The sequence below is a fragment of the Genypterus blacodes genome, unplaced genomic scaffold (assembly GCF_046128005.1).
Source record: "Genypterus blacodes isolate CSIRO-AG114 ecotype Tasmania unplaced genomic scaffold, CSIRO-AGI_Gbla_v1 ptg000154l_1, whole genome shotgun sequence".
NCBI lineage: Eukaryota > Metazoa > Chordata > Actinopteri > Ophidiiformes > Ophidiidae > Genypterus > Genypterus blacodes.
Genome location: NW_027466956.1, coordinates 2,660,652 through 2,673,415, shown reverse-complemented (window position 1 = coordinate 2,673,415; position 12,764 = coordinate 2,660,652). Strand labels below are relative to the sequence as shown.

The following is a 12,764-nucleotide window of genomic DNA, read 5'->3' as shown; positions in this document are numbered from 1 at the left end:
GAAACTGGTGCTTATGCTTCTTTTTTATTTCACGTACAAATGGAATGTAACAAAGCAAGTCTTATTTATTTAATTGTAAATCAGGAAATCAATGATAAAATTGTGCTGGCTCCAATTTCTATTCAATTAAATTTCTATCCCATTCCATTTATCAGATTGGTTTATAATATATATATTATGTTAAGAAAGAATCTGTCCAAAATGCTGTACACAGGTTAGAAAAAGTCATCAAAATGCATACTAATGTACGATATAAAATTAATAATATCAAATACTGTATAGGTTGTAAAGTAAGCTTTGTATTTTAAACAATATCTCTATTTTTAACTTAACTGGATTTGTACTTGAACTACATATGTTGTGCAAAGTTAATACATTGAGCTACTATGTGAGCATTGCAATGACATTCATTTAAAAAGCTTTCACTGATTTATTCTGCCTTATACAGGAGTGATTTCAAACTATATTTATTGTCACATTAATACATCCTGAGGTTTCTGCCTTTTTTCCCTTGTACATGAAGGGAGTATTTCCTCGTCTTCCTAGAGAGCTTTGCGCGGGATCGGAATGTTGTGGGTCTGTGAAGCTTAAACAAACTTGACTTAAGGTAAACACTGTCTGTGCAGGTTTGATCCATGATCCTGCTTTTTCCCACCTCTTCAACATAAAGGTAAACGCTTTTATCATTTCCCACTTATTGATAAGAGGTCATGAAAACTGAACAACGTAGTCTTTATTGTTACACTTTCATCAGTCTCAGTCATGTTGGACAATACTTTTTTGTAAGTGCATGTTCATGAGCATATGAAATAAATGAACTAATATAATAACAATAACACTGAGCTTGATTAGAAATTCCAGACCTGATGTTTCATTATAATGAACAGAGGTGGGACTAAGCTTAGGAAGTCTCAAGAAAGTCTTGGAACTCAAGATAGAAGTCAAGTCCAAGTGCATGAAATGAAATGAAAGATCAGAAGATCACTGATGACGCTATTTCGTGGCAGATATTGAGATTTTCATGATAAGCATCCATAATACATTGTCTGTGAAGTCATTTTACAATTTTTTTTCTTTTAATTTCTGTTGAATTGACCACCCAAACAGCTGTTTTACAGGCTTTATTGTACTTGTTGTATGATCCAATTGGAAGTTCCTATTGCACATCCAGCCCTTCCTGTAGGGGAAATCCCTCTCTCTCTCTCTTTTTTCCTTACACATTTACGTTTTCTCTGTTTTCCTCATCTTCCTAGGGAGCTTTGGGTGAGTTCAGGAATTTCCCTGATGTTGTGGGTCTGTGGAGCCCTTTGAACCATTGGTATGTGATATTGGGCAATAGAAACTAAGTTGACTTGACTTATTGGGCAAATTGGTAAATTTTGGCACAATGTATTCTCCTACTTCTACATCTGGCGGTAACAGTTGTGTTGTGCCTCAGTCAAGAAAGGGAAGAAGGGTGATTCCAGCTAAGTTCAAAACATGAAAGATGAAATGACGATGAACACAGTATCTAAGAATGTGGAATAAGGGGAGTCGTAGGTCTTGGTGGATGAACTCCCTCACTGACTCAAGTTATTATTATCTGAGTGACTCACAGTGGAAAAACCCCTTGGGTGTTTTCATCATTAGTATTTTACAAGAGATTCCATTTCCTGGTCCCTCTTTCTCTCCAAGGGGAAATAGTTGTTATGGTCTTTTCCTCCTGCACATCCCTTTTTAAAGCATTGATAGAGTTCCAGGAAAAACTACATGCTGACAGCATCCAGTAGCACATGTTCATTTCCTTCCTCTGCCTTGGAGAAATTAACCTTTCCCTGCAGTCATAACTCATGACAATAAACGGGAAAAGACCTTGGTTTGGTCTTTCCAAGTTAAATTCCCGGACCAAAGACGCAATAGGTTTCTGGAACTGGAAGATATTTGTCTTGTTGACATACTCAGTGGCAGCAGCCTCCTTTGAACACAGAAACCCTCCTCCTGCTTTAGTCTCTGCTTTCACATCCATGACATTTTAACCCCTGGAGGATCAACATTATTAGACTTAACAGGATGTTGGCTTGTGACAACCAGCACAAGTCTGTATATGGGTCACAGATGACCTGACTTTCTTCCATGCTATTATGTTTCATCTTATGTATTTTCTAGAGTCGTTAGAGGGAAAATGAGAAAACACACAAGGAGTCAAACTCTCCACGTTTTTTATTTATTTAAATGCACTGAAAATATGCAATAAACAGTAAAAAAACAGATTTATATCAAACAGCTGACGTGATTGTTTCTTAACTTATACAAATACAGTACATTTGTGAAATATATACATTAAATTGAAATGTAAGCCTGACCATTGCCCAGAATTGCACACAGGTAAAATATATGAGAAATTACATTATATATATACAATGATATATACATATAGAGTATATATAAAATTTATCCAGCAAACTGTGATGTGAGATATTGGTGTTATTATTAGCTATTTAATACAGACACTGAGCTGGATGAGGCCGATGATCACACACCTCAACGGATGTTGACTCTGGAGAAAAAGGGTCGAGTACCGATGGTGTTGGTTTGCTTCAAGCTGTCTGTCAGAATTGCTTTTGCGGCATCCCTGTCGACCTTGGAGAAATTGGTCTTCAGCTTTAACAGGGCTGACACGTGCCTCTCACTGTGTAGGAAGCAGAAAGAAATTGTTAAAGAATTATTTTTAAAATACAATCTACATTATCAAAATAATACATTCTTGTATGTGTGTGTATGTATGCCTGGCATAAGGAAATGTTCCCTGTTGTATATTTTTTATTGAAGCAAGCATTTGACATGATACCGGCGTACAGTTATAGGACATTTTGGAGATTACTTTTCATACAGAGGAATTTTACAAAAATTACGTTTTGGGGAACTTTGGCAGACACACAAGGAATGTCATTCTTTTAAAGGACAAAGTCAAACAGTAAATAGATAGAAGTTATGTTCACCACAACAAAATCTAAATGTATGTTGTGGATTCATACAGCAACATCAACACAAATCAGGGATTTTGATTGCAAAAATCACAAACAACATCATGAAATCATGAAGAAGATTGGCCTGTTTGGAACTGGCTAAGTTAGCTGTTAGTTGTCTCCTTTAAACATCTCTATCTTGAGTTTAAAACATGCAACACACATGTGTCTAACAGGAGCTGCATTTGCATGTTAATATGAACCAGTCAAGCTTTTGGTTGTTCAGTATCACAGAATCTCAAAGTGATTTTGCTAAGTCATGCTGCTTGCTAGTTAGAACCCTGTTGAGTTTAAAGATAAACCACATTTCCTTCCAGCTCACTTAACTTATTCATTAATTAACTTCTGAAACTCAGCTGTGACCTTTGTTCATCCACAGAGCTCTGCATGGAAAGCTTATTTTTTATGCAATTGATCTGATGTTTATATTAGAACATTAAGTGTTCACTTAGTTGTTATATATGGTTTTCACTGGTACAGCAGTTGAGTGTTCCCTCATGTTTCTGCTGTTAGTACAAAAGATCAGGAAACACCTGAACACATGCTTGACCTTTGGCAGACTTCAGTTCCTCATGCTGGCATTACTGATTGTCTTTTGTCTAGAAAGTAGGTGTATGCTGAATTCCATGTAATGTCCACCTCCACCTCTCACCTGTGCTTCTCATTGGTATTTAAAGTATCTATTGTGAAAGTTAAACCCCTTTAGGATGCTGCACAAAACAGGAAAGGTGAAACAAAATCTGAGGTTTTCAGCATGTAAAGATCACCTGATGTCTGGAAATTTCGTCCCAAGTGACATGACTTCCATCTGTATGGACGGGAGATTTTGGAGTTGTAGCACTTCTGCAATGTGGGGTAGGACGTCAATAGGCCAGGCCTCTTTCCATCCCTGATGAGACACAGATTTACCTCACATCAATTGTGACACACTTAGGGGAGTTTGGCAATCCTTACACCACATGTTTTGAGGCGAATTCTATTTCCATATTTAGAAGTTTCACCACATGGAGATTGGAGATTCTGTTGATAAAGTGTAAAATAATAAATAAAATCTTGGTTGTCAGGCTGTACAAATGTCAACCTTTATGCACGTCAGATTGTGCAAAAGTCACATGACTGCCAGGTGAATCACAGAGCTATGTCACGCAGAGAGAACCGCATGCACAAATACGCTTACTTGCCTACTTGTGATCCATCTGCACCCATTTTTTCATAGATGAGGGTTGTAGGAGTCTAGCAGTAACATTTTTGAAACTGTCAGAATGAATTTGCATGTTTTCTTTGGTTAAGAGGGCAAAAGTCAATCAATGGACGCATGTTACACTGCGATCTAGGACCATCGCTTTGGATTAACAACCAAAGATTTCATCAGGAAGTCTCTGGCCATAGTTAAAGTTCAGCTCAGCCCAACATTCTGTCACCTCTGTCACTATTTTTGGGACCTACACATCACCACTTAAATGAATAAAACAGCAGAGGAAGAGTGAGTGAGAGACTAGACCATCACACACTGTTACATGGAAGCTGCTCTGCTTTTTTTGGGTTGGAATTTAACGATCACTGTTGTTGACAGTCTGGAATGGCACATCAAACAGGTCAACATGCAGAGCTTTGAGGCTAGAGTAACTCCTGGGAGTTTTTACAGATGATGCTTAGCTGTTTTTCAAATGGATCTTTACGTTCCATGCCTGCTGGAAGGATGAAAGAACTTCCTGCTATAATTTCTCTGTGAGGTGTATTCATGTCTCACCAGTGTGACAAAGAGACTGTGCAGACTCTCTCCATCCTCTTTCACAGTCATAGCAGCTTCTTCCTGTTGCTCTTTATTCTTCAGTTTAAGTTTCCTTCGCAGAAGCCTTTCAACATACTCAACAGTCACATCCTGCTGCAGCTGGCACATCAGCTCCTGAAATCAGTCCCATCAATGAAGTTGTAATAAACAGACACATGAAAGGAAAAGGACATATACTGTATATACAGTGGGATCATATTGAAGCACTTGTTTCATGCTCTGTTCTACCTGGTGACAAGGTTCAGTCAGGCCCTGCAGATGCTGAACCTGTTCATCAACGCTGGCCAGCAGCTTGTCAAACACTGGCTTCTTCAGCCAGTCACTGGTCCCCAGCTGGTGGTACAGTGGCTGCATGTGGACAGAGTAAATACACACGTCTTTATCATGTTATTATTGTCACACTTAATCAAATATAGCCGCAGAGCTTTCAAGGAAATTCCCTTTCAAGAGGTGGAAACTCAACAACTACAATCATAGAGGATCACATTTTTTCTTTGCAAATACTTTGGGCTTGTAGAGCATTTTTAGAAATACAAAACAAACTCCTTATTGACATCACCTCATACTAAAGTTGAGCCACAAAAAAATGAGTACAATAAATTAATAAGTATGTTGACCAGAAGTAACACCAGCTGAAAAATGTGTGGTACGATGGTCAAAGCTTAGCATTAGGGCAGAGTAGATTATTAGATTAGTTTAGTTGGTTATATCAGAAGACAAAGATGTCGATCATCTGTTTATTCTACATTACAGGATATCAAATGACAGATATTGTGAAATTTGTGGCAAAAACTCTCTCATCAAAGGACAAGACTAATGATAAAAGCCTACCATGAGGGCCTTGTGCACGGGGTCCAACAAATACGTGTGTGTAGTTTGTTTCATGGCTGTCAGAAGAGACAAACAGCTTCCCCTCACATCCTCTGGGAAGAGATCACTCTTCTCAACAATGAAGTCCCTGCAGAAAGAGAATGGAAAATATTTAACTCTTTGTTCTGAGATGAGGCCCTGTGTCACGCTTGCTGAATGGTATTTTACATACATTTCCAGTCTCAGATATCGGAAAAATCAAATCATACCTGAACAGTTTGACACAGCTGAGATTTGCCAAGATGATGCTGTTCCTTTTCTTTGTCTTCATAACATCCTGCTGGAATTTGTTGAACCTGCAGCAGTTTGTATTTAAGTATCATTTGTTTGGTATAATGTATAAGGTAAGTTATTACTGGTTATCAGCATCAGATTCCTGGGAATCTTTTTAAGGTATACTTTTATGGAAAAATCTTACATTTCTGTGTCTAAAACAAACTGTTGAATTATTAAGGAATTATTTTAATATACTTTAATATTACAAATCAGTGGGTCTGTAACCGACGCTGGTGTATTAATATATATACAGTACGAAGGCATATAAGTTATGGATGTATTTTTTAACACATTTATATTGACAACAGAAATACAAATAAAATGGAAAATATTCAGAGAATAATCAAATCCTGCAGCAGTAAGCCAGATATGACATCAGTGTTGTTACCTTTGCAGGAAGTCTTTTAGTTGGCACATGATCATCTTGGCCTTCTGTTGATTTCCCAAAATGATTTGAGCGGATTTTACAGCACCATAGAATAACTGCAAAGAGACAGAGGACAAAAACTCAAGACCAATTTTCTCCTGTGAAAAAGTTAAACGCTTTAGTTGAGATGCAAATGTCCATGTTTAACTGGAGATTTTATAGGTTTATACCCATCAAATAGGAACCTAAAAGCACCGTTCACAACCATGCATCCAAGCATTTTCAATAGGATATTGAACCTCTAACCGTGGTAGAGTTGCCTTGTTCAACGCCTCAGTCAGTAGTAACATAGCGGGATGGCTGCATTTTTTAAAGGTTTCCCTGTGATACTGGTACGAAATTCTTTAACTTCCTACAACATTAGGTTGAAATAAAAACAATCCTTCTTCCTGGTTGGTTAATGTTTGTGAGTATTCAAGCAACGCGGCCTCCAGACTGGAAAATGGCCGAATGAATGTAGGTTAAGTCAGTCATTTATAAAAATCTATAAAAAAGCAGAGTGTCTGATTCCTTGTTCCTCTACCTTAATGACATCAATGGCGACATGACTGACAAAACAGCCGTCTTCTCTCTCTAGCTCATCCCTTTTCAACCAGACCAGCTTTGCATCTTCCAAGACTTTATTGCTGTATCTCATCAGGTCTTCCTGAAAGTACACAAAAGAACACAACAAAGTCACTTACTGCACAGTTTTAAATGCAGGTTTTACATTTTGGGGTATTCTTAGCGTGTATAATCTATCTTTACTATCCTATTTGTTTCTAGTTCAAATACACACATGTATGTCATACCTCTGCCTGGCCGAAAAACTTCTCATCAGCCAGTCTGTCAGAATTGTATATCTAATAGTTTCAGACTGGCCAATCAAAGCACCAGACCTTGAGTTTGGTGACCAATCAAATCCATCATGGCATGATAAAGGGGGTCACAAAATATCAATTCACTATACCATTAATATCCACATTGCATTCTATGGAAATGTACACACACCTATTGAGAGATGTTAAAGTGGAAGCTTGAGTCACCTGTGTTTGGCTCAGGTATTGCTCCTCCAGAGGTGCAGTTAATTCCTCAGACAGCAGCTTTCCAAGCGCTGCACTATCAATCTCAATGACCAACTCGTCTTTCTTAAAGATGCTGAAAAAAAAAAAAAAAATCACAGTAACTTTCATTAATTTTCTGAGCCTTCTCATTTTCAATGTGCACACATTTACTGATGAAGTTATTTCATGTTTCAACAGCAGGGACACGTACTGTACCAATACGCTTAAGTGCTTAAAAGACAACATGTGACTTACTCTGGATAGAATTCATTCACCCAGCGCAGCAGGTAAATGGTATCGCTGTTGTCCAGGGCAAAGTCTGTGATTTTCCTGAGTCTGGTAGCAAAGGTTTTGTGGTACATCCTGGCGTAAAGATTACAGATGTCCAGTTCTGGTGGGTAGCAGAGCTTCACCGCAGTCACCACCCACTGCAGGTCCCCCTTTATCTGTCTGCCCATGTTGCACAGGTCCTGCTGGAGGGATGAAAGCTGACCTTGCGCGACAGCCGAGATTGATGAAGGGTTGTCCAAACTTTCTTCCACCAAACTAAGAAGGATGGAGTCATGGAGTTTCCTCCACGAGCAGGGCCTCCACACTGGGGATGGCTGATCCCTCTGAGCCCACACCTGGTCCTGGTTCTCCTCCTGGCAGATGGCCTTCACAGCAGATGTCAAAATATTCACATTGAACTGCCCAGCACAAAGAGAGTTCCTTATAGTCTGCTCCACGAGCGTCTCCACGGCTTTACGGTCTGCAATGAGCTTGTCGACTTCTTCCTCTTGGCGTGTTAAGCTGTCTCTCTCAGTTATCTCCCCAAACAGATGCTCCTCTCTCTCTATCAGCTTCTGGCTGGCCTCAGACAAGAGGAGCCTCTCAAGGGTCTGTTCAAACGACAGTGTTTCTGAGGGAGATAAAGAAATATTAAGCCTGTTTCTAAACTGCAGGAAATGTCACTGTAATGAAGTCATGCAATGAAGTCTGACATCTGTGCTCCATTAGAAAGCCATTCAGAACAGACTGCATATTTGTGTCCACCATTGTGTTATTCTTTCAGTTTGTCTCCACTGCATTTCATTGGCTTGTGCCTGTACTATGTCAATGACAATAAAGTTGAATATGTACTATCCCACTATATATTAAGTTATTACCCTTATCATCATCATCATCATCATCATCATTATGATTACTATTATTAGTAGTAGTAAAGAGATGATCCTAGTTACCAGTTGGTGGCGCCTCTGCTCCGGGTAAAACGCAACGCTGCTGTACAGCGGGACAGGAGTTGTCCACATCACTGGTACCTGCGGCCCCGACTTGTGTTCCGTCCGTAGCCGTAGGAGAGATTCTCACAACACCCGGAGCCCTCAAAAACTTGGGTAATTTTAAATGGAAGCGTTTTCCTCCTGGAGATTTCGCATTCTGTTCCGTGGGAGAGTCCACTCTGGTTCGGTCTGTGTCCGACGAGTCTGGCGGGGTCCGCATCGTTCCTGTGAAGCCAACAAGGAGGAGGTGTATTTGTTTTTTAAATTTGGCGACATTTGACCCAAATTAGATCAATCTATGATATGAACAATTATTACTCAGAACAAATTCGGCGTTTTAATCTGGAAAGCAAACTAGTTTTGTCGTGATGTTTTACTACTTCCGGTCTCTTACTCTATATTGTATGAGGTGTATGTGCAACCAGGTTTTTCATGCTCAGTCTCTGTCCTTGGCACTTCGATCTAAAGTATAGTTTGATTTCCAATAAAATGAAATACTTATTTGTAATGAAATGAATGAAATACAAAGTAGTACAATTTTCAAAATCTTAAAAAGCTTAACAAATGTGCGAATAACAAAATCGACGATAAACAGGATTCTATAGCAGCTTTGTGCAGGTTAGGGAAAGTTTAATCACATTTACACAAAATACAGAACTCCTAGTAACCCCACCTCACCTTCCTTCACCAACTCTCTCAAGCCATTTTTATAATAAACATTGTATTTACACGCGAACAATGACTGTAAATTATTAAAACATTTTTTTCCTTTCCCCCCCAATTAGCCTTATCAGCAAACAACTAAAAAAGGGTGAAAAAAACACGTTCATCAAGGATAAATTTCATTAGACAATGCTATCAACTATTTTGCAGCACAACAATACTTCATTGCTGAAAAGTAAGTTGCATAATTGCAATTTCACGAGTTAAAAATATGTTTATATATCTAGTAAATGAATAAATCATTTGCTGACCTTCTGCAGGGTGTTACTCACTGTGCGCACTCCGCCTGCTGTTCAGTTAGGAGGCTAAAAAGGGGAGCGCTGCAGAGTCTATAAAGCAGGATGCTCCTCCTCCTTATGATGACAGAGACAAAAATAACTCCCCAGGGAAGTGGGAATTCCAACCCTAACAGGCATGGAGCTCACACTCACACGCATATAGCAGATACACAGCACATGATCATTTCTTGTCTCATGAAGCTGGGGGACAATAAAGTAGTTTAGTAGAGTCCTCTCCCAGGCCTATAAATCAAAGTTGAGTTTTTTTTTTTTATTAAAGTGAACATATTTCACATTATTTAGAGGTTTAAGTGGAGTTTTGTGATTGTTTTAATGTAAACATTTTTTATACTATAGTGTTTGACTTTTTTCTTGTATCAAATATTCAAATGTAAATAATATTTGTATGAAAGGGTTACTAAGTTGGTAATGACTGTACGGATCGCCTATCTGGCCCATGGAGCCTCTTTATTGGTTTTCTAAAGGCAACTGTTTTCAAAACCTTGTAAGTTCCTGGTTGATGCCAATCGTCTCACCATGCTATGAACGTTTGCATTGTAAATGTGCCAGTTTACTTAGTGAGTATGACCTACCTGCACTAATACAATAGCATATCAGATCAAAAATATACAAATAATAGTGCCCCCCCATGCATTTCATATGCCCCCCTAAGACTGAGCTATAGCTGTGTTATCTTGGCAAGCTGTTCTGAAAGGAGCCTCAGGTCCCTATTACACTTCCCCTGAACTATCTATGGACTTATATCACTTTCACAAGATCACATCACTTACTCACTTCCTGATGGCTCAGGCTCAGGACCTTCACTCATCAGTGACTGTCACATGAAAATGTCTCCATGAGAAACCATCACAGTTGAAACATAGGGTCAGTCTAATGTATAAAGTCTATATTAAAGGGATCATATATAGACACCAATGTTGTGTGTTTCTATGCACATGTACATTTGCAGTAATTTCCCTGGGCTAATAAACTTGGTTTCAGACGATGAGCTTTTGGGAGACATGCAGTATTTACATTGTTACATTAAAAGCATGTCAGCCTTATTCATCATCACTGTGTAAACAGTAAAATGCCACATGTTATAATACAAATAATAATGTAACCGAGCTTGAATATAACTGTGCTGACCTGGATGTAAACAGCATGTATGATGCTGTGGAGAAAGAGTGTTCCTTACCATCAGCTGTCCTTCGTCTGCAAGGGAGACAGTGGCGCAGAGTCAGACACATGGTCACAGGCAGGTGGATGAAGTCAACTTCACCTCTGCAGCATTTCACTTAAATGTTGAAGTGAGAGCAACAATAAAGCAATCATAAAGGTTTTTTGACAGGATGTCGGTTCAGACGCTCTGCAATGCTACACTCTGCTTTGCATTTTAGGGTTGGGGTGATTTCCTGTCACATGTCTCAGTTATGTGAAGTGTGTGAATGGTTTAAATATGACACAAATACTTTCAGTGAGAGCTCTGCCAGGGCGGAATGGTGGTGCAGCGGTTGGCACTTGTGCCTCACAGCAGAAGGTTGTTGGTATGAGACCAAGGGCTTTCTGTGTGGAGTTTGCATGTCCTCCCCCTTATCTACCTCGGGTCGGGAAGGGACAGTGGGGTCACAGGGATCTCACTGTCACTTAATAGTATGTCGCACAACACGCTGCTGTATATCATCTATACACACATGTATGCTATACTTATATTGCCAGATGCACATTTGCACTTGTACCCTTGTCCTCCTTATACATTTGTACTGTCATGTACTGTTCCCTGATTGTATGTACTTCGTACCCCTTATTGTGTGTACTTATTATGTTGTACTTATTATCTGCATGCACTCTTGCACGTTTCTCTATATTGCACTAGGTTTGCACAGTAATTTCCTTCTGGATAATAAACTTTCATCTTATCTTATCTGATCTTATCTTGTCTGCGTGGGTTTTCTCAGGGTACTCCTGCTGCCTCCCACAGTCCAAAGACATGCAGTTAATTGTCAATAGGTGTGAGAGTGAGTCTATGTGTGCCCTGTGATGGCCTGGCGACCTGTCCAGAGTGTACCCCGCCCTCACCCTTCGACAGCTCTAGCGACCCACTGGATGGAAGAGCTGTAGTGGTTGCAGAAGGTTTTATGACTTTCGGAGCAAAATGTTGGCAACCATTCATCACTACCTCTTTCTTGGAAGTGATGGGGGAGATTTTCTGTAAAAAATTGTTTCACTTTGGCCACTTGTAAACACCATACTCCGATCAAATTATTCAAGTCTACATTAGCCACTTTGAGATGTATTCAATAGCTTGAACTGCAGTGTTTGTATGATGACGCAATTCTATTACTTCTCTAACTGTCAAAAATGTAGGGATTTAAAGAGTTTATCTTTTTATTTTACTTTATTTAGGTCTGTTTGTATCAGTGATAAACATCACCATCCAGCCATCACTACTGAGGGAGAAGCTGCAAGCGATGAAGGTAGACACGTCCACTATCTCCTGGATTACTGACTATCTGACTGACTGACCAATTTTCTGTCTGAAATGGTGGTTAGTAACACTGGAGCTCCACAGGTGACTGTGCTGTCTCCCTTCCTCTTCACCTTGTACACCACTGACTTTCAGTTCAACTCTGGGTCTTGCCACTTGCAGAAGTTTTCTTATGACTCTGCAGTAGTTGGGTGTATTAGGGATGGAAGGGAAGAGGAGTACAGAAAACTGGTGGATGATTTCGTAGAGTGGTCTGGGAGGAATCATCTGATTCTGAATGTGATCAAGACCAGGGAGATGGTAAGATTTCAGAAGAAAGAGGACAGTTTTCTGAGTGAGGATGTTCAGGTGGTGGAGGATTATAAAAACCTCAGAGTCCACATTGACAACAGGCTGGACTGGAAGACCAACACTGAGGCTGTATACAGGAAAGGAATGAGCAGACTCATTTTCCTAAGGAAGCTGAGATCTTTCAATGTGTGCAGCAGAATGTTGGCAGCAAACTAGATACTTTTGGGACTGTGGTGGAGAAGAGGTCACTAAACAAAATCCAAAGCTACTGAAAAGCTGCAGTCAATGACTCTGAGTTAAGAGATAGGA

The 12,764-nt window shown here is 39.5% G+C and overlaps 1 protein-coding gene across 2 annotated transcripts; it reads right to left on the bottom strand.

Annotated features, from left to right (window-relative positions):
• Window positions 1–2,181: 2,181 nt before the first annotated feature.
• On the bottom strand, window positions 2,182–11,072 carry LOC143012757 (tumor necrosis factor alpha-induced protein 2-like). Of its 2 annotated transcripts, none has more exons than XM_076166058.1 (12): window positions 10,875–11,072; window positions 8,637–8,900; window positions 7,669–8,314; window positions 7,396–7,507; window positions 6,894–7,016; window positions 6,332–6,426; window positions 5,877–5,963; window positions 5,629–5,755; window positions 5,026–5,145; window positions 4,756–4,911; window positions 3,773–3,894; window positions 2,182–2,668 (listed from the first exon to the last, which is right to left on the bottom strand). In XM_076166058.1, exons 1-12 carry the CDS (start codon window positions 10,924–10,926, stop codon window positions 2,521–2,523), a joined length of 2,052 nt encoding a protein of 683 aa, XP_076022173.1. In that variant the 5' UTR covers window positions 10,927–11,072; the 3' UTR covers window positions 2,182–2,520. The 2 variants fall into 2 exon arrangements, with proteins under 2 accessions (XP_076022173.1, XP_076022174.1); XM_076166059.1 differs by lacking the exon at window positions 10,875–11,072 and adding an exon at window positions 9,650–9,773.
• Between the last annotated feature and the right edge of the window lie 1,692 nt (window positions 11,073–12,764).